Below are 22,260 nucleotides of genomic sequence, written 5' to 3' on the forward strand. Positions count from 1 at the left end.
TATGTACAAGAATATAACTACTATAATACTGCCCCCTATGTACAAGAATATAACTACTATAATACTGTCCCTATGTACAAGAATATAACTACTATAATACTGCTCCTATGTACAAGAATATAACTACTATAATACTGCCCCTATGTACAAGAATATAACTACTATAATACTGCCCCTATGTACAAGAATATAACTACTATAATACTGCCCCTATGTACAAGAATATAACTACTATAATACTGCTCCCTATGTACAAGAATATAACTATTATAATACTGCCCCCTATGTACAAGAATATAACTACTATAATACTGCTCCTATGTACAAGAATATAACTACTATAATACTGCCCCCTATGTACAAGAATATAACTACTATAATACTGCCCCTATGTACAAGAATATAACTACTATAATACTGCCCCCTATGTACAAGAATATAACTACTATAATACTGCCCCTATGTACAAGAATATAACTACTATAATACTGCCCCCTATGTACAAGAATATAACTACTATAATACTGCCCCCTATGTACAAGAATATAACTACTATAATACTGCTCCCTATGTACAAGAATATAACTACTATAATACTGCCCCCTATGTACAAGAATATAACTACTATAATACTGCCCCTATGTACAAGAGTATAACTACTATAATACTGCTCCTATGTACAAGAATATAACTACTATAATACTGCCCCTATGTACAAGAATATAACTACTATAATACTGCTCCTATGTACAAGAATACAACCACTATAATACTGCCCCTATGTACAAGAATATGACTACTATAATACTGCCCCTATGTACAAGAATATAACTACTATAATACTGCCCCTATGTACATGAATATATCTACTATAATACTGCCCCTATGTACATGAATATATCTACTATAATACTGCCCCTATGTACAAGAATATAACTACTATAATACTGCCCCTATGTACAAGAATATAACTACTATAATACTGCCCCTATGTACAAGAATATAACTACTATAATACTGCCCCTATGTACAAGAATATAACCACTATAATACTGCTCCTATGTACAAGAATATAACTACTATAATACTGCCCCTATGTACAAGAATATAACCACTATAATACTGCTCCTATGTACAAGAATATAACTACTATAATACTGCCCCCTATGTACAAGAATATAACTACTATAATACTGCCCCCTATGTACAAGAATATAACTACTATAATACTGTCCCTATGTACAAGAATATAACTACTATAATACTGCCCCTATGTACAAGAATATAACCACTATAATACTGCTCCTATGTACAAGAATATAACCACTATAATACTGCTCCTATGTACAAGAATATAACCACTATAATACTGCTCCTATGTACAAGAATATAACCACTATAATACTGCTCCTATGTACAAGAATATAACTACTATAATACTGCCCCTATGTACAAGAATATAACTACTATAATACTGCCCCTATGTACAAGAATATAACTACTATAATACTGCCGTCTATGTAGAAGAATATAACTACTATAATACTGCCCCTATGTACAAGAATATAACCACTATAATACTGCTCCTATGTACAAGAATATAACTACTATAATACTGCCCCTATGTACAAGAATATAACTACTATAATACTGCTCCTATGTACAAGAATATAACTACTATAATACTGCCCCTATGTACAAGAATATAACCACTATAATACTGCTCCTATGTACAAGAATATAACTACTATAATACTGCCCCCTATGTACAAGAATATAACTACTATAATACTGCCCCCTATGTACAAGAATATAACTACTATAATACTGTCCCTATGTACAAGACTATAACTACTATAATACTGCCCCTATGTACAAGAATATAACTACTATAATACTGCCCCTATGTACAAGAATATAACTACTATAATACTGCCCCTATGTACATGAATATATCTACTATAATACTGCCCCTATGTACATGAATATATCTACTATAATACTGCCCCTATGTACATGAATATATCTACTATAATACTGCCCCTATGTACATGAATATATCTACTATAATACTGCCCCTATGTACATGAATATATCTACTATAATACTGCCCCCTATATACAAGATTAGACCTCCATGTAGATGTGATAATTTCCTCATTGTAGCTCAGCCATGTCGATGTTTTGCCTCCTCACATGGTGGTATCTTTCTGTGTTTCTAGGACTCGCAGAGCAGGCAGGGTGGGTACAGTATGCACCAGCTCCAAGGGAACAAGGAGTATGGCAGTGAGAAGAAAGGCTACCTGTTAAAGAAGAGTGATGGGTAAGTTGTGTGTATTATCTCGGCTTTCCAGTAACCCCACCACCTGTGTGCGGTGTGTGAGCCTCATCTGTGCCCTTTTATTACAGCAATATGTTTTTATGGTCCCGGCTTAATTACCAGCAGAGGCTGCAGCACTACATATCTGCATTGACTAAATGGATATCTGATGTTTGTATCCGCTCCAAAATGCAGTATGCACTGCTCACAAAAATTAAGGGAACAATGAAATCACACATCAGACCAATAAAAAAAGAAAGTCACTACTGATATATAAACTGTGTTTGTTATTAATGAGAAAAATTATCAACTGAGGTCCAGATTCCAAATCATCCAAAATATCAATGTAAAAAAAATGGATTTCACTAGTGGCTCCACCTCGTATGAATTTCATCACTAAATGATCAGACTCAGTATTGTGTATGGCCCCACGTGTCTGTGTCCTCCCTCCGGGAACAGATTTGGTAATAATATATCATACTGTGCCACTCCCATTAAGAATGTTCTCCGTCCTGGAACCCTTCCTTGTATAATGTCCCCTATCCTTGGCTACTTCCTAGTATAATGTCCCCTATCCTTGGCCCAATCCTACTATAATGGCCCCCATTCTGGGCACCTTTCTAGTATAATGTGCCCATCCTTGGCCCCTTACTAGTATAATGTCCTCATCCTTGGCCCCTTACTAGTATAATGTCCCCCATCCTGGCCCCATCCTAGTGTAATGTCCACCATCATGGGCACCTTTCTAGTATAATGTCCCCAATCCTGGCCCCTTCCTAGTATAATGTCCCCCATCCTGGCCCCATCCTAGTGTAATGTCCACCATCATGGGCATCTTTCTAATATAATGTCCCCCATCCTTGGTCCCTTCCTATTATAAAGTCCCCCATCCTTGGCCCCTTCCTAGTATAATTTCCCCCATTTTGGGCCCTTTCGTGATATAATGTCCCCCATCCTCAGCCCACACCTTCCTTTTATAATGTGTCCCTACCTAGCATAATACCCCACATCCTGGGCTCCTTCCTAGTATAATGTTACCTATCCTGGGCCACTTCCAGTAATATATGTCCCCTATCCTAGGCCCCTTCCTAGTATAATGTGCCCATCCTGGACTGCTTACTAGTATAATGTCTTCCTTCCTTGACCCCTTCTTAGTGCAATGTACTCCATCCTGTACCCCTTCCTAGTATAATTTTTTTCTTATTGGGCCCTTTTCTTGTATAATGTCACCCATCATGGACTTCTTGATAGTATAATGTCCCCTATCCTGGGCCCCATCCTAGTATAATGTCCCTTATCTTGGGAACCTTTCTAGTATAATGTGCCCATCCTTGGCCCCTTACTAGCATAATGCCCCCCTTCCTTGGCCCCTTCCTAGTATTACGTGCCCCTTCCTAGCATCATGTTTCACATCCTGTCCCCCTTCCTAGTATAATGTTACCCATCCTGGGCCACTTCCAGTAATGTATGTCTACCATCCTGGACCCCTTCCTAGTATAATGTACCCGATCCTGTGCCCTTTACTAGTATAAAGTCCCCCATCCTGTACCCCTTCCTAGTATAATTTTTTTCTTATTGGGCCCTTTCCTTGTATATTGTCACCCATCATGGACTTCTTGATAGTATAATGTCCCCTATCCTGGGCCCCATCCTAGTATAATGTCCCTTATCCTGGGAACCTTTCTAGTATAATGTGCCCATCCTTGGCCCCTTACTAGCATAATGCCCCCCTTCCTTGGCCCCTTCCTAGTATAACGTGCCCCTTCCTAGCATAATGTTTCACATCCTGTCCCCCTTCCTAGTATAATTTTACCCATCCTGGGCCACTTCCAGTAATGTATGTCTACCATCCTGGACCCCTTTCTAGCATAATGTGCCCATTTTGGGCCCCTTACTAGTATAATGGTCCCTTGGCCCTTTCTTAGTGCATTGTCCCCCATCCTGGACCCCTACCTAGTATAATGTCCACCAATCTGGGCCCTCCCCTTCCTAGTATAATGTGCACCTTCTTAGTGTAATGTCCCCCATCCTGGGCCCCTTCCTAGTATAATGTTACCCATCCTGGGCCATTTTCAGTAATATATGTCCCCCATCCTGGGCACCTTCCTAGTATAATGTCCCCCCCCCTGGTTTCTGTGCTGAACTTTGAGCACAGGTCCCATTACCGGATGTCGGGCCCTCATGCCACCCTGGAGTGTTTTTCTGACCGTTGCACACCAGTAGCCGCTGTAAGTCCTTGTGCAGGGCACTGGCTGGGCTCATTTTGTTTCCTCTCATACAAAGAAGCTGATCCCTGTCCTCTTCTACGGCACTGTCCATCTTTTCTCGTGGAACGATCCGTGTCCTGGTATTTGCAGCACGCTGCAAGACTGTACTGCGAAACAAAGTATATCGTCTCGCACCACCACATATAGCGGTGTGCTTTCCTACCTGAATGAGCTGCAGGTATGGCCTCCATGCTACTGGCAAAACTATAATTTCTCTGTGGCCTCCACCACCTGCACATTCCCTTTTTGGTGGTTGTCTCGCTATTCCTCTTTATAGATATGGTTCCTCCATTATAGTTTCCCCATATCCCTGGAGTTTCGGGATATTGCCGTATGTGTCGGCAGAATGGTACATCCCTTGGAAGCAACTATAACGAAGGCCCAGAACCTATTATGGAGGGACCATATCTATATGTTTTTGGACACATATCGTGGGTTCCCCTAAAAAGTTTGGAGCCTCCTGAGGAATCCAATTATCCCAGGGGGAGCCATCATGGAGCAGGGGAACCAATATAACAGAAGGGTTACCTCCACTAGTAGGCAGGGTATTTGGTAGTTTGAGGCAAGGAAAGGTAGTAATTCATACCTACAACATGCTAACAACCATCTGATGTCCTAGTGTTGTTGTACCCCTTCTCCCTTCAATTTTTATACCCAGCCAAGATAAATCCGGCAGCTGGGGGCTGGTATTCTCAGGCTGGGGAGGCCCATGGTTATTGGGCCTCCCCAGCCGCAGATTGGTTGTGGAGTAGCCAATCTCATATCCCGGCTTTCTGACTGCAACCAATCACAGATGCTGTCACAGAGGGCAGGCAGTGAATATGCATGAGTGCTAATGAGCGGACCCGGATGTAGTGTGCTAGCCACGCTGGTGACTCAGTAAGTATAATTCTCCTGCTTTAATCTCTATTTTGCTTGGTTTTAACTTTTTTTTTAAATTTTTATCCGGGTGGCCTGAACAGTAAGACGGAAGTCCATGTTTTTGGTCCGTGCACAGATAATAGGTGTCCAGTATGGACCCCGTCTGTACAGTTCAGGTTCGCCCATCACTACTTAAAATTGCTTCTTTGACCTAACTGATCACATTAATTGATTTGGTGTTCCCAGAATTTTTTTGGTAGTATCATTAATCTCCCTCTCGTGGTGGCTACAGAAATATGAAATGCAGCGCATCTATCAAAAGATAGGCATAAAAACTGCCTCATACAATGGAGAGACACGCTGTTGTACATTCTGATAAATAGTGGGGTTGTTAGTTGGTCTGTATATAATGGAGTGCCTCTTTACACATATATTCTACATAAAGGTTGTGTCACTGAGTAGATACTTTACATTATTTATTAGTTAGTTACCTCCTGTATTATACTCCAGAGCTGCACTCACTATTCTGCTGGTGCAGTCACTGTGTACATACATTACATTACTGATCCTGAGTTACATCCGGTATTATACTCCAGAGCTGCACTCACTATTCTGCTGGTGCAGTCACTGTGTACATACATTACATTACTGATCCTGAGTTACCTCCTGTATTATACTCCAGAGCTGCACTCACTACTCTGCTGGTGCAGTCACTGTGTACACACATTACATTACTGATCCTGAGTTACCTCCTGTATAATCCCCCAGAGCTGCACTCACTATTCTGCTGGTGCAGTCACTGTGTACATACATTACATTACTGATCCTGTACTGATCCTGAGTTACCTCCTGTATTATACTCCAGAGCTGCACTCACTATTCTGCTGGTGGAGTCACTGTGTACATACATTACTGATCCTGTACTGATCCTGAGTTACATCCTGTATTATACTCCAGAGCTGCACTCACTATTCTGCTGGTGCAGTCACTGTGTACATACATTACATTACTGATCCTGTACTGATCCTGAGTTACCTCCTGTATCACTGTGTACATACATTACATTACTCCAGAGCTGCACTCACTATTCTGCGTATACGAATTAGCTCTGTCTGACATCTCACATACAAGGGAAGATTGAAACTTGTGATGTAAATGTTAATAGTTCTGCTATCTCTGTAGATCATATTTTTTCTTTTTTTCTTTTCAGTCTGAGGAAAGTCTGGCAAAGAAGAAAATGTATGGTGAAAAATGGCATCCTCACAATATCCCATGCTACAGTAAGTAACTTGTCTCAATGTTGTTCTCGTTATTGTACAGTCTCCTTAAAAGTGTTTCCTCTGACATTAAGCTGATTATGACTGTCTTGTTGTCTTGGGATAATGGCGCTATAAACCTGTGCAAAGCAATCCAAAATACATCTCCCCAAATGAGAGAACAACAATGAGAGGTCTTTTGCAGTCATGCAGGGGTTGGGATTTTCCTCCCTAGCAGTCCTATGAGAAGCTATTACAGAAAATCTGCTGAAATACTATGTCCCAAGAATGACAAAAGTATTTTAGGAGTGATACCTTTATAGGCTAACCAGAAAAATTATATTAGCAAGCTTTCAGAGCACAGAGGCTCCTTCTTCAGGCAAACTCTTCCTGAAGGTCTTTTGCAGTCAGGCAGGGGTTCTGACTTGCCTCTCGCAATCCTTTGAGCAGATCTCACAGAAATTTTGCTTTATCTTCCAGACCTTATCTTGACCGCCAGTATTCCGGGTAACCATTTCTTAATTACATTTCGAAGTGATGAAAGGGCAACCTGAGAACTCTTTTCTATCCTTTTATAGTCTTCTCCTGCTTTGTGGGTTTTTCACTATTTTCATTTTCAGAGTGCTAGGCAGCTGCTTAGTAGAACCCATGGCTGCTGTCTTTTGGCACAAGGTTAGAGGAGGCTGGGTTTTTATAAATCTATGAAATTTGCATCACCCGACCTTTCCTAACGATGATAGTGAATAAGCCACAACCCTGACAGGCTAATTAAGGTCTGAAACCTTGGTCAACGTTATCCGAGCAGACAAATCTCCAAAGGTGCCTAAACTTTTGCATCTTCCCACTTTTTGTAAAAATTTGTTTTGCCTAATATTTAAAGGAAATGTGTCATCTTTAACTTTATGCTTTTTAGAAATCATTTTATCTTCAACTTGCCATGTTTAGACTGAGAATTTAAAGCAGAAGTAAATAAATCTGCTGATCTGAACATATCACATGTGTCCATAAAAATATATTTCCCCGCGTCCCTGTGCCATCTTGGATGAGCAGCTGACGCGTGCTGGCAGTCACGCCGGCCTGACAACAGTTATGCAGTCAGTCGCAGGAGTCAGGACGCTGGTACATTCTCGGTAAACAGCTGCTCCTGTGGAGGGCACGCGGCGGCGGGGTCCCATGTTCCCGCTGTTGTGCCAGGGCCATTGTCTGCAGCGGTAATAATCACAAGGTGACTGCGGTGCAGGGGGCGTGAAAACTAATTAACACCCAGATTCAATTTACATTTGCAGTCCTACAGGTAACACTTATCATGGGAGGAGACCCGAGTGTGAGACCTTCTCTGATGCCTTTTCTTATTTCTTAGACCCATATTTGTAGCCCCCTTTCTAAAAGGGCGAATGTACAGGTTTGGGGGGGGGACCAATTGGACATGGGTATGTTGAAAGTGCTTAATCCATTGTGTGCACAAGAGGCAAGCTGCCGCATGCGGTGTCTGGAGCAGGCTACTCCTCTCTCTCCGTATTGAGGACTCATGCACGCTCAGTTGAATCGAGTGTGCATTTTAATGGGAAGGTCGGGAGGGACAGCAGCTGGACAAACTATCTTTCCGTTCTCATATGCCCCATTCCTTGACTTGATAACCCTTTTTGTAGGTGGCGTCAAATGTTTTTTGGGTAGGTCCATCCCTTCCTTCCTTTATCAATAATGCACAGGGGCCAAATTCTACACTGCATTAATATCAATGGTGCGCGAAACAGGCAACACGGGCACACAATAAAATGTGATCCTGGTGTACAAATAGAGGCCATCAGATGGATAACACCCAGGTCACCAGACACTCTCTCTCTCTCTCTCCCTTTTATATATATATATATATATATATATATATATATATGACCTAATCATCAGAAATTCAAGCTCGGGGGTAAAGTGATGCAGATCCACATCTATAGCTTATACGCATGGAGGTATCATGCTATTTATTCTTGCAAATGTGGAATCTTAAAGGCAGTGGACATCTTTGGCATGGAACAAAATATTTTTTTTACATATTTTAGGAATTACCATTAGGCAATGAAATTGCACTACATTTCAGTCTGCAACATTCATTCCTTCATTCTTTCTCAGGTCACCTATTATGCAGTTTACCACCTCTAAAGTTTCAGGTTTTCTGGATGTGAGCTCTGTGTGTCTCTCCCAGTAATATAGGCTGGATGTGAGGTCTGTGTGTCTCTCCCAGTAATATAGGCTGGATGTGAGCTCTGTGTATCTCTCCCAGTAATATAGGCTGGATGTGAGGTCTTTGTGTCTCTCCCAGTAATATAGGCTGGATGTGAGGTCTGTGTGTCTCTCCCAGTAATATAGGCTGGATGTGAGCTGTGTGTCTGTCCCAGTAATATAGGCTGGATGTGAGCTCTGTGTGTGTCTCCCAGTAATATAGGCTGGATGTGAGGTCTGTGTGTCTCTCCCAGTAATATAGGCTGGATGTGAGCTCTGTGTGTGTCTCCCAGTAATATAGGCTGGATGTGAGGTCTGTGTGTCTCTCCCAGTAATATAGGCTGGATGTGAGCTGTGTGTCTGTCCCAGTAATATAGGCTGGATGTGAGCTCTGTGTGTCTCTCCCAGTAATATAGGCTGGATGTGAGCTGTGTGTCTGTCCCAGTAATATAGGCTGGATGTGAGCTCTGTGTGTCTCTCCCAGTAATATAGGCTGGATGTGAGCTGTGTGTCTGTCCCAGTAATATAGGCTGGATGTGAGCTCTGTGTGTCTCTCCCAGTAATATAGGCTGGATGTGAGCTGTGTGTCTGTCCCAGTAATATAGGCTGGATGTGAGCTCTGTGTGTCTCTCCCAGTAATATAGGCTGGATGTGAGCTCTGTGTGTCTCTTCCAGTAATATAGGCTGGATGTGAGCTCTGTGTGTGTCTCCCAGTAATATAGGCTGGATGTGAGGTCTGTGTGTCTCTCCCAGTAATATAGGCTGGATGTGAGCTGTGTGTCTGTCCCAGTAATATAGGCTGGATGTGAGCTCTGTGTGTCTCTCCCAGTAATATAGGCTGGATGTGACCTCTGTGTATCTCTCCAGTAATATAGGCTGGATGTGAGCTCTGTGTATCTCTCCAGTAATATAGGCTGGATGTGAGCTCTGTGTCTCTCCCAGTAATATAGGCTGGATGTGAGGTCTGTGTCTCTCCCAGTAATATAGGCTGGATGTGAGGTCTGTGTCTCTCCCAGTAATATAGGCTGGATGTGAGGTCTGTGTCTCTCCCAGTAATATAGGCTGGATGTGAGGTCTGTGTCTCTCCCAGTAATATAGGCTGGATGTGAGGTCTGTGTGTCTCTCCCAGTAATATAGGCTGGATGTGAGCTCTGTGTGTTTCTCCCAGTAATATAGGCTGGATGTGAGGTTTGTGTGTCTCTCCCAGTAATATAGGCTGGATGTGAGGTCTGTGTGTCTCTCCCAGTAATATAGGCTGGATGTGAGCTCTGTGTGTCTCTCCCAGTAATATAGGCTGGATGTGAACTGTGTGTCTGTCCCAGTAATATAGGCTGGATGTGAGCTCTGTGTGTCTCTTCCAGTAATATAGGCTGGATGTGAGGTCTGTGTGTCTCTCCAGTAATATAGGCTGGATGTGAGCTCTGTGTGTCTCTCCCAGTAATATAGGCTGGATGTGAACTGTGTGTCTGTCCCAGTAATATAGGCTGGATGTGAGCTCTGTGTGTCTCTTCCAGTAATATAGGCTGGATGTGAGGTCTGTGTGTCTCTCCCAGTAATATAGGCTGGATGTGAGGTCTGTGTGTCTCTCCAGTAATATAGGCTGGATGTGAGCTCTGTGTCTCTCCAGTAATATAGGCTGGATGTGACCTCTGTGTGTCTCTCCCAGTAATATAGGCTGAATGTGAGCTCTGTGTGTCTCTCCAGTAATATAAGCTGGATGTGAGCTCTGTGTCTCTCCCAGTAATATAGGCTGGATGTGAGCTCTGTGTGTCTCTTCCAGTAATATAGGCTGGATGTGAGGTCTGTGTGTCTCTCCCAGTAATATAGGCTGGATGTGAGGTCTGTGTGTCTCTCCCAGTAATATAGGCTGGATGTGAGGTCTGTGTGTCTCTCCAGTAATATAGGCTGGATGTGAGCTCTGTGTCTCTCCAGTAATATAAGCTGGATGTGAGCTCTGTGTCTCTCCCAGTAATATAGGCTGGATGTGAGGTCTGTGTCTTTCCCAGTAATATAGGCTGGATGTGAGGTCTGTGTCTCTCCCAGTAATATAGGCTGGATGTGAGGTCTGTGTGTCTCTCCCAGTAATATAGTCTGGATGTGAGGTCTGTGTGTTTCTCCCAGTAATATAGGCTGGATGTGAGGTCTGTGTGTCTCTCCCAGTAATATAGGCTGGATGTGAGGTCTGTGTGCCTCTCCCAGTAATATAGGCTGGATGTGAGGTCTGTCTGTCTCTCCCAGTAATATAGGCTGGATGTGAGGTCTGTCTGTCTCTCCCAGTAATATAGGCTGGATGTGAGGTTTGTGTGTTTCTCAGTAATATAGGCTGGATGTGAGCTCTGTGTGTCTCTCCCAGTAATATAGGCTGGATGTGAGCTCTGTGTGTCTCCCAGTAATATAGGCTGGATGTGAGCTCTGTGTTTTTCTCTAGTAATATAGGCTGAATGGGAGGTCTGTGTGTCTCTCCCAGTAATATAGGCTGAATGGGAGGTCTGATTATCTGTCCCTGTAATATAGGCTGAATGGGAGTTATGAGTGCATCCCCCTATATTATAGGCTTGATGTTAGATCTGATGTCTGTTCCTGTAACATAGGCTGGATGTGAGTGCTGTTTGCATTCATGATGCTGCTCTCTCCATTATCTCATATATCAGCACAGCTTCTATCCTGCTCTTATTTCCTCTTTTCATTCTGCAGCACCAAAATAGTAGAAATGTTTTAATGAGGACAATCTAGAAAGTTTGAACTTTTCATTTAAGAAGTAAATCAACAACAACAAAAAAAACTCTGTAAAGGTGTACATAGCCTTAACCATTCACATGCATGGAGTCTGATGTGTGACATAATGCCCGAAGAAGAACCCCTTTCGCATCCAGTCCCCTGTAGGGCATTATGGCCCTCTGGGTGGTTGCTCAATTTGGTTTGTTAGGGCTGTTGACCTCCTTTTCCATAGGCCCATCACCTATCATTTGCCATCGGCATATCGGCTATCTTTTGCCATAGGCATATCACCTATCATTTGCCATAGGCACATCACCTATCATTTGCCATAGGCACATCACCTATCATTTGCCATAGGCGCATCACCTTTCCTACCGCTATAGTAAGTATTTGTTTAGTTCATTGAGGGCTATGTATTCAAAATCCATCAAAGATCTGCACATTTGCTTGGACTTATTCCTGCTTTCCGCCTGTTTTTGTGGATTTCCTCCTACTCTTGGTTAATTGGTGCCGTTCAGGTTAATTGCTATCCAGTGACTTGTTCTACCGGAGAGGAGGGGGCCATAATGGGGCCTCTCAATAGTTCACGTTGGTCACAAATGGACTTTACCGCCCTCTCGTTTACTCCTTGTCTTTTTACACCATATTTTTGTTTTTCTCTTTGCTCACATGCGGCGCCGTCTGAACCTTACCTTTAATTATGCATTAACTACACGCCGGGATAATGGGCTGTATTACACAATTAAGGGAACGGCCGGCGCTCTGATTTTATTTTTCCACTGTTTAAATGAGCACCTGTCACCTTACAAGTTACCACGGGGCGGTGGAGGCATTATGGCCTGGCTCAGAATACTGTCCGTATAGCAAATCCCATCAGATGACTCTGCTTTTATGAAAATTAATTCAATGATATTTTTGTTAGCTCAAGATAAAGTATTAACCAGGACAAGGCAGAAGATATCACTCTGTCAAGCTGACTGGTTGCTTGAAGTCATTGTCTCCTGTTAAGCGTGATTTTTCATCAATTAGGGCTTTACGGGCAAGGACATTGCTGCATGTAAGATTGGCCCTATAACACTCACCGGTGGAGATGGTGAAGTGGTGAGATGAAGTGGACCCACTGGACCACAGGAGGACCCCAGGCCTACCCTTTTCGTGGGAGGGGCTTGACAAAGCGCTCACCGTGAGGCGGACGCCTGGTGCTACGCCAAGGGCAGAGACTGGGACTGTGTCAGCTGACCCCTAGGGCAAGGGCAGACACAGGAGCTGGCAGGCTGGGGTAGGTGGCACGGCCAGGATGGACAGGCAGTCACTAGTGTGGCAAGGACCACAGGGTAACTGGGACTGGAGGCACGGCCAGGTAGAACAGGCACAGTCTCTGGTGTAATAAAGACTACCGGGATAGCTGAGGCTCGAGGCACGGCCAGTCGAGATAGGCACAGTCTCTGATGTAGCAAGGACTATGGAGGTAGCTATGGCTCGAGGCACGGCTAGGTGGAAACGGCACAGTCTCTGGTATGGCATGAGCCACCGGGGTAGCTAAGGCTGGGAGCACGGCCGGGGCAGACAGGCGCAGTCTCGGGTGTGGCATGAGCCACCGGGGTAGCTGAGACTGGGGGCGGGGCTGGAGTGGACAGGCAGTCTCTGGTATGGCTTGAGCAACCAGGGTAGACTGATGGAAATAGTACACTGTAAAATGCAAAGTGGACAAGGGGACCTGACAACTGGGGGTAAGGGTACAGGAACTCTAGATAACTAACCACGTTAATCAGGCACCTTCCCTAGTGGGAGATCGCCTTATGTACCCAGTGACTCTCCGCAATAAGCGGAGAGCCACTTCCTGGGAGTGACACACTGGCCCTTTAAGAAAAGAGCAGCGGCGCGCGTATGCGCTCCAGGAACATTCTTGAAGGCTCCGGGAGGGGGAAAAAGGGAGCGCACACGTAGAGTAGGAAGAAGACGCTGGGACACAGGTGCGAGCTGGCCGTACCAGTGGATGGCGCGCGTCCCTGCGGGAGGAGGGCAGCAGGGAGTGCAGGGACGCCAGCTCCCTAAATCAACCATTTATCGGATCCTCAGTAACTGCAAAGAGAGAGGTACAATTGCTATAGAGAAGGTTTTGGGGCGCACGAGAAACTTCAGTAAGTGCAAGGACTGTTTCCTATAGAGGATTCAGCTATGGGATCGGTTTAACACCAGTGCAGAGCTTGCTCAGAGATGGCAGCAAGCAGATGTTAGTGCATCTTCATGCACAGTGATTCGGAGGCTTTTGGGGACTGGCTTGGTGACAAAGGCAGCAAAAAAGTCACTTCTCTGCAAGTAAACCATCAAAGACAAACTAACGTTCTTCAGGAAGTACAGGGATTGGACTGCAGAGGACGGAGGTAAAGTAATTTTCCCCGATGAAACCCCTTCAGATTGTTTGGGGCATCTGGAAGAATGATTGTCTGGAGAAGAAAATGTGAGCGGCAGCCATGAGTCCTGTATCTGCCAACAGTAAAGCATCCTGAAACCATTCATGTGTTGAGGCTTCTCATCCATGGTGGAGGCTCCCTCACATATTTGCTTAAAAACATGGCCATGAGTAAAGAATGGAATGCATGGTGGCCAAGACCATGCAGCGGTTTAGCAAGACAGGTTCCACTCAGGACAGGCCTCAACCAAAGCAGTTGAGTGCACGTGCTCAACGTCAGAGGTTGTTTTTGCTAAATAGACGTATGAGTGCTGCCAGCAGCCTACCCAAACGGGGACTAAGCAGCCCAATCCAGCAGCAAGAACTCAGGGGGAACTAGAGGTGACTCTGCGGAGATCCAAGAGGAAATAAAAAGGGAAGTTGCAGAGACCCAAGGGAAAGCTGAAGGTGACTCTACAGAGGCCCAAGAGGAAATTGAAGCTGAAACTGCAGAAGTGGAGAAAGCCACTGAAGAATTGAAGTCTAATCCAAAGGATTCATTAGGAGCTGAGAGCTCCACTGAACCTACTGATAAGGACAAGACTGAAGACATGAAGTCTGAGAGGTCAAGGCTGACATTAAAGGCAAACAACTCTGAAAGTGCAGCTAATCCTGACGAGTCTGCAACTCAAGTGGCAGAGTCTGTGGTAGAAGAACAGGAAGATAACAAATCTAATGACAAAAATAGGAAGGTCCGCGGAAACAGACGAATGCGAAAGAGGGCAACCAAAGACCCAGGTAACTGTCCGATAGCTGTGAAGGAGAAGGCATCCATCCGGTAGCCAGTTGTTCCAACATGGAACAGGTGCTTGGATCTCACAAAGTTTTGTATGAGAGACTTGTCAAAGATCTTCATGAAGTCTTGAGAGAAGCCACCAGACACTTATGCGGACGTCACACGGGACGATAAATCGTGCGATCGCATAAGCGATCGCACCCGCCCCCGTCGTTTGTGCGTCACGGGCAATTAGTTGCCCATGGCGCACAAAGTCATTAACCCCCTGTCACACGTACTTACCTCCCGGGCGACGTCGCTGTGGGCGGCGAACATCCTCTTCCTGAAGGGGGAGGGACGTTGGGCGTCACAGCGACGTCACACGGCAGCCAGCCAATAGAAGCGGAGGGGCGGAGATGAGCAAGACGTAACATCCCGCCCACCTCCTTCCTTCTCCATTGCCGGCGGGACGCAGGTAAGTTGTGTTCGTCGTTCTCGGGGTGTCACACGGAGCGATGTGTGCTGCCACGGGAACGATGAACAACCGGCGCGCAGAAGGAGGAACGAGATTATGAAAATGAACGACGTGTCAACGAGCAACGATAAGGTGAGTATTTTTGCTCGTTCACAGTCGTTCAGAGGTGTCACACGGTACGATATCTCTGACGATGCCAGATGTGCGTCACTAACGACGTGACCCGTGTGACGCCCGCATTAGAGTGTACAAAGAAGTGAACTGCAGCGTCTCAGTAACAGGTTGTAGTTAGAAATTGCAATATGTACACTTGGAAATAACGTTCGGCAAGCCAGAAAAATTCTGGGTGTCACAGCTATCAAATTTGAAGAAGATACGGGAACGTTTCGAATTTTATGGAGAAAGTGCAGAAGCAGTTACGAGTGCTCTAAGCTAATTGAAGTTTGTGTGAAGATTTCATCGAGGTGCCCAGAAAATTTGTCAGGAAAATTGAGAAGAATGGAAAAAGTCTATGGAAAAAGTCAGAGTTGTGAAAATTGAAAGTTGTAATGAAGTCAAAATAGCCCGTGGAGATGGAATGGTTCCTTCTTGTTGTTGCAGAAATGAGGAAAAGTATTGGAAATGTAGGGGTTCTTCTAGATCAGTGTTTCTCAACTCCAGTCCTCAAGACCCACCAACAGATCATGTTTTCAGGTTTTCCTCAAGCAGGTTTTCAGGATTTCCTTAAGGTTGCACAGTTGATGGAATTATTCCCTTTCTAACATCGAGGAAAACCTGAAAACATGATCTGTTGGTGGGTCTTGAGGACTGGAGTTGAGAAACATTGTTCTAGAATATCGTATTGCATACCTGGAAGAAGTAGAGTAGTAGACCGTAAAGACTGAAGATTGAGGAACAACTCAACTTGTTCAGTTGGTACAAGCTGGCGACCTCCTTCAGGCTAGGGCCTAAAGAAAGATAAGTCTGATCCACCTGATAAGTGTATTGCCTCATTTGTCCTGGGAAGCAGGCCCTACAATGGAAGGAGCTGAGGTCATTGAGGACCCAATTACACATTGGGCTATGGTACAAACTCTGAACTATCCAGATCCTTTGAAACTGAATCCAAAAGAAAGAATGAATTGAGTGACTGGTCTCTGAGAGGATGGTGATAGGAAAATTTGCCAACAGAGAAACAGCTGAAGACGTCTTGGAAGAAGAGGCCATAGTAGATCTGTAAAACAAGGATGCGGAGGATCTAGAAATGGCAAATGTTGTGTCAGTTCAATGCTGAAGAACTTGGACAATAGCCTACTTGATAACCCTGTTTCAGACCAGACACTAGATGTAAGTGTAAAGGCCCCGTTACACGCAACGACATATCTACCGACATGTCGTCGGGGTCTCGGAATTCGTGACGCACATCCGGCGTCGTTAGCGAAGTCGTTGCGTGTAACAGCTCCGAGCGAATGTTAACGATCAAAAATACCTGATCGTTGAGACGTCGTTTATTTTCAAAATCTCGTTGGTCGTTGTGGATGTAGGTTGTTCGTCGTTCCTGAGGCAGCACACATCGCTACGTGTGACACCCCAGGAACGATGAACAACAGCTTACCTGCGTCCTCCGGCAACGAGGTGGGCGTGACTTTCCTGCGGTTGCTCTCCGCCCCTCTGCTTCAATTGGACTCCTGCCGTGTGATGGCGCACGAACCGCCCCCTTAACGAAGAGGTTGTTTGCCGCCCACAGCGACGTCGCTAGGAAGGTAAGTACGTGTGACTGGTGTTAGCGATATTGTGCACCACGGGCAGCGATTTGCCCGTGACGCACAAATGACGGCTGCGGGTACGCTCGCTAGTGATATCGCTACGTGTAAAGCACCCTTAAGTGAATTTCACTACCACACTAACCATTGGAGGCCATCACAGAGGAGAAGGTCTGACAAAGATTCTTACCTAGTAGATGTAGTGACTTAATCGGTGATTGCATTAGTTGCTAAAAAGGGTGAGAGAGACAGACTATGCCTCAGGGGCTGAAGCTCAAAGTCGACAGAGAAGACTCTCTGGTTTGGTAGTAAGACAAGCCAAGCCACATGGCTTTAAACCGAGAGGGGAGGTACGTAAGAGGGTGACTCTGGTACCATTAGTACTACGAGACTCATTAGGTCGTGAATGACTATCAACATACCTCCACCCATGGGTGTGTCTCATATCTTCTAATAGTGTCTGTTTGACACATGGTTAGTGTGTGGAGTTTGTGACACCTCCAGAAGAAACCCCTGAGGTAGAGAGGATTCACTGGACCTGATCAGGGCAGTGTGTGGAGGTTATGTCATGTCTCTGAAAGGAACCTCTGAGAGAGATTATTTGCTTGTCCTGACTGGGATCAGTGTGTGGAGGTTGTGATACCTCCAGAAGAAACCTCTGAGAGAGACAGGATGTGTTTGGAGACTGTTGAGAACTCCATGGGAATACTTCTATGGAGAAGTTGTATCTGAACCTGTGTGGGCTGTACCACAACTGAAATGGACTGTGTATTGTGTTTGTGATCCTTTGAAGCCAGAAGAGGCCTTGTGTTATGTTGCTGGAGAGTGGTTTATGTGATGTTGAATAACCGTGAAGGACTTTTTAAGTAAAAGTGTTCCTATTGTTCTCTCGAAAAGCAAGCTGAGTGGGTAACCCCATCACGGGAGCTATAGTTCATTGAGGGAACCATGAGTACCAACATGTCCTGTGACATACTGAGGCAGAACATGATCCCCTCCCTTCATATTCCACCATGATAATGACCCCCAAACAACTCCAAGACCACCACTGTCTTGTTAAAGAAGCTGAAGGTAAAGGAGCTGGACCGGCCAAGTGTCTCCAGACCTAAACCCTATGGAGCATCTGTGGGGCCTCCTCAAACGGAAGGTGGAAGAGCACAAGGTCTCTAACATCCACCATCTCTGGGATGTCATGGAGGATAGAAGAGGATCCATTGGCTCCTGTGTATCTCTAGTGACCTCTATGCCCAAGAGAGAAGGCCGTGCTGGAAAAAAATGGTGGCCACGCAAAATATTGTCACTTTGGGCACAATTTGGCCATTTTCAATTAGGGGTGCACTCACCTTTGTTGCCAGTGGTTTAAACATTAATGGCTGTGTGCTGAGTTATTTAGAGGACACCAGATTTACCCTGTTATACAAGCTGCACACCGACACTGTACATTCTGTACAAGCTGCGCACTGACACTGTACATTGTATACAAGCTGCACACTGACACTGTACATTGTATACAAGCTGCACACTGACACTGTACATTGTATACAAGCTGCACACTGACACTGTACATTGTATACAAGCTGCACACTGACACTGTACATTGTATACAAGCTGCACACTGACACTGTACATTGTATACAAGCTGCACACTGACACTGTACATTGTATCACTGGGTCAGATCTTCAGTGTTGTCCCATAAAATAAAATGAGGGGTGTACTCACTTTTCTAATATACTGTACATTATGGTAAGAGGCCTTGGGGTAATAGCAGGACATATCTCCACATCCCTCATCGCCTATCTGTCATCCTTATCCTCCAGGGATGAAGTCTGTTGTTCCATGACTCCTAATCCTTCACTCGATGGAGGGGATTATCGGTGAATTCGGCAGGGCTACCGGTGCTGTGTCAATATTTGCTCTGCCATTGTTCAGGGCAGATGAACCCTGTGTTACGTTGCGTGTTCTGGCGTTTATTCAGGAAAGAGCCGGAACGACTGTCACTACACGGATCACTTTCCACATTGCAAACAATAGGGATTGCTGTAATACGTAGCACATGGGGAGGCGACGGCTCCTGCCCCAGTCTTGCCATGTTGCTCCATTCTCTATGTAATGTTACAGTTTGAGCCTGCAAATGATGTTGAGTTGCTTTGTAATTACCGTATTTTTCGGGTTAAAAGACGCAATCCAAATTTAGAGAAAAAAATGGGATCCGTTTTATTATCCGGTGGTGTCTTACCGCAGATGGGGGTGACAGCGGTGGTGCAGCGGGGGGTCACAGGTGGCAGGAGCAGTGGTGGAGCAGGCTGACGCTGCAGGGGGTGCAGCGGGTTGTTTCGGGCAGCTTGAGGCAGGCAAGATCCAGAAACTGCTATGGGTTGCGGGCGGCTGTGCTGGGCGTGGTGAGGTGAGGCAGTGCCCATCCTTAGCTCGGTGGCGCAGGCTTCAAAGAAATGGCACCCGGAGTCGGCGCATGCGCAGATTGAGCTATCTGCTCAATGACAAGCCGAGATCTCATCTGCGTACGCGTCATCTCCAGGCTCCATTTTTCTTAAGTTCGCTACTGGGCTGGAGGCGGCGCGTGCGCAGATGAGATATTAAGCTGAGAGGTCAATCTGCGTACGCGCCAACTCCAGGTACCATTATTTGAAGCCCGCACCGCCAACCTAATGATGGCCCCTGTCTCACAAATCAAAGCATAGCAGCAGCGGCTCCCAGCACAGCGCCAGCAGCGGCCCCCACCACAGCGCCAGCAGCGGCCCCCTGCACAGCGCCAGCAGCGGCCCCCTGCACAGCGCCAGCAGCGGCCCCCTCCACAGCGCCAGCAGCGGCCCCCTCCACAGCGCCAGCAGCGGCCCCCTCCACAGCGCCAGCAGCGGCCCCCTCCACAGCGCCAGCAGCGGCCCCCTCCACAGCGCCAGCAGCGGCCTCCTCCACAGCGCCAACAGCGGCCTCCTCCACAGCGCCAGCAGTGGCCCCCTCCACAGCGCCAGCAGTGGCCCCCTCCACAGCGCCAGCAGCGGCCCCCTCCACAGCGTCAGCAGCGGCCCCCAGCGCAGCGCCAGTAGCGGCCCCCAGCAGCGGCCCCCCAGCACGGCGCTAGCAGCGGCCCCCTCCACAGCGCCAGCAGCGGCCCCCTCCACAGTGTCAGCACCGGCCCCCAGCGCAGCGCCAGTAGCGGCCCCCAGCAGCGGCCCCACAGCACGGCGCCAGCAGCGGCCCCACAGCACGGCGCCAGCAGCGGCCCCCAGCACGGCGCCAGCAGCGGCCCCCAGCACGGCGCCAGCAGCGGCCCCCAGCACGGCGCCAGCAGCGGCCCCCAGTACGGCGCCAGCAGCGGGCCCTCTTTTGTACCAGTCTTCAGTTATATCACAGTTTTCTTCTATCTGCACATTCTCTGTCGCTATACTTGATGAATGGGCGGGCTCTCGCTGATGTGATGTCAGAGCTGTGTTCTGACCAATCAGATGGCTCCCGTGTGTGCTGTTCCTCCTCCCCTTGTGTGCAGCTGCATCTCCCCCTCCTCCCCATCCTTCTGTTACTTTCCTAGCAATGTGTTAAAAAGAAGCCGTTTTCTTCTATGCCAGCTACGAACTCTTGATTTGTGCCATGACACGTGGTTGTGGTGCGACGCCCCATGACCACCACATCCTACCTACCGTATGTTCCTGTCCTATAAGCTCCCATAATGCACTGTTCGCTGGTAACAGGGAGCTGAAATGTAGGAATTAAGTAAAGCAAGTTAATTCCCTTTGTAATTACTTTGCATTATGTACCTTGCAGTACCGTATATACTGGGGTCAGCTTATACTCTAGTATATATGGTAATTAAGCAATACAGCAAATATTGTACTGCAGAGCTGGATTCACAATTCTGCTGGTTGTTATTGAAACTATTTTGCTATATCATAAAAAAAATACAATAATATTAATGGCATGAAAATAAAACTTCATGTATAATATAACCAGATATACTGATCGCTTTCAAACCCATATGAAGTAAAAAAAGGTAAAATATACAGAGTTGTTAATGGGGCAAATGGAATATTCTAGAATTGGTGAAACTAGTTCTGTCCTTATAATTGTATTTTTATTGGTCAGAATTGACTTTGTGAAATTTTAAGAATCAGTCTATCTGTAGGCAGCGTTACTGTGCGTCCGGTCTGTGCCCTCCCCAACCTCTGTGCCCCACACACTAATGGCAGCGCATTGTCTCAGTCCAACAGGCCACCTGCAAAGCTGAACCTGCTCACCTGCCAGGTGAAACCCAACGCTGATGAGAAAAAATGCTTCGACTTGATATCACGTATGTTCACTCCACTATTGTCTACATTGTGTTACTAAAATGTTTATAAAGAATAGACAGGAAAAAGGATAATAACTTACGTTACATTACTTATCCTGTATTATACTCCAGAGCTGCACTCACTATTCTGCTGGTGCAGTCACTGTGTACATACATTACATTACTGATCCTGAGTTACCTCCTGTATTATACTCCAGAGCTGCACTCACTATTCTGCTGGTGCAGTCACTGTGTACATACATTACATTACTGATCCTCAGTTATATCCTGTATTATACTCCAGAGCTGCACTCACTATTCTGCTGGTGCAGTCACTGTGTACATACATTACTGATCCAGAGTTACCTCCTGCATTATACTCCAGAGCTGCGCTCACTATTCTGCTGGTGCAATCACTGTGTATATACATTACATTACTGATCCTGAGTTACCTCCTGTATTATACTCCAGAGCTGCGCTCACTATTCTGCTGGTGCAGTCACTGTGTACATACATTACATTACTGATCCTGAGTTACATCCTGTATTATACTCCAGAGCTACACTCACTATTCTGCTGGTGCAATCACTGTGTACATACATTACATTACTGATCCTGAGTTACATCCTGTATTATACTCCAGAGCTACAGTCACTATTCTGCTGGTGCTGTCACTGTGTACATACATTACATTACTTATCCTGTACTGATCCTGAGTTATCTTCTGTATTATACTCCAGAGCTGCACTCACTATTCTGCTGGTGCAGTCACTGTGTACATACATTATATTACTTATCCTGTACTGATCCTGAGTTACATCCTGTATTATCCTCCAGAGCTGCACTCACTATTCTGCTGGTGCAGTCACTGTGTACATACATTACATTACTGATCCTGTACTGATCCTGAGTTACCTCCTGTATTATACTCCAGAGCTGCACTCACTATTCTGCTGGT

The 22,260-nt window shown here is 45.7% G+C and overlaps 1 protein-coding gene across 3 annotated transcripts in view; it reads left to right on the top strand.

Moving 5' to 3' along the window:
• ASAP1 (ArfGAP with SH3 domain, ankyrin repeat and PH domain 1) overlaps positions 1-22,260 on the top strand; it is a 409,622-nt gene that overhangs the window by 323,223 nt on the left and 64,139 nt on the right. For all 3 annotated transcript variants that reach the window (XM_075352860.1, XM_075352862.1, XM_075352861.1), the window contains 3 exons: positions 2,222-2,322; positions 6,658-6,727; positions 21,236-21,323. In XM_075352860.1, coding sequence (XP_075208975.1) covers positions 2,222-2,322; positions 6,658-6,727; positions 21,236-21,323 — 259 coding nt within the window. The remainder of the gene's footprint in view (positions 1-2,221; positions 2,323-6,657; positions 6,728-21,235; positions 21,324-22,260) is intronic.

Source organism: Anomaloglossus baeobatrachus, chromosome 6, assembly GCF_048569485.1.
Source record: "Anomaloglossus baeobatrachus isolate aAnoBae1 chromosome 6, aAnoBae1.hap1, whole genome shotgun sequence".
In the NCBI taxonomy this organism is placed as follows: domain Eukaryota; kingdom Metazoa; phylum Chordata; class Amphibia; order Anura; family Aromobatidae; genus Anomaloglossus; species Anomaloglossus baeobatrachus.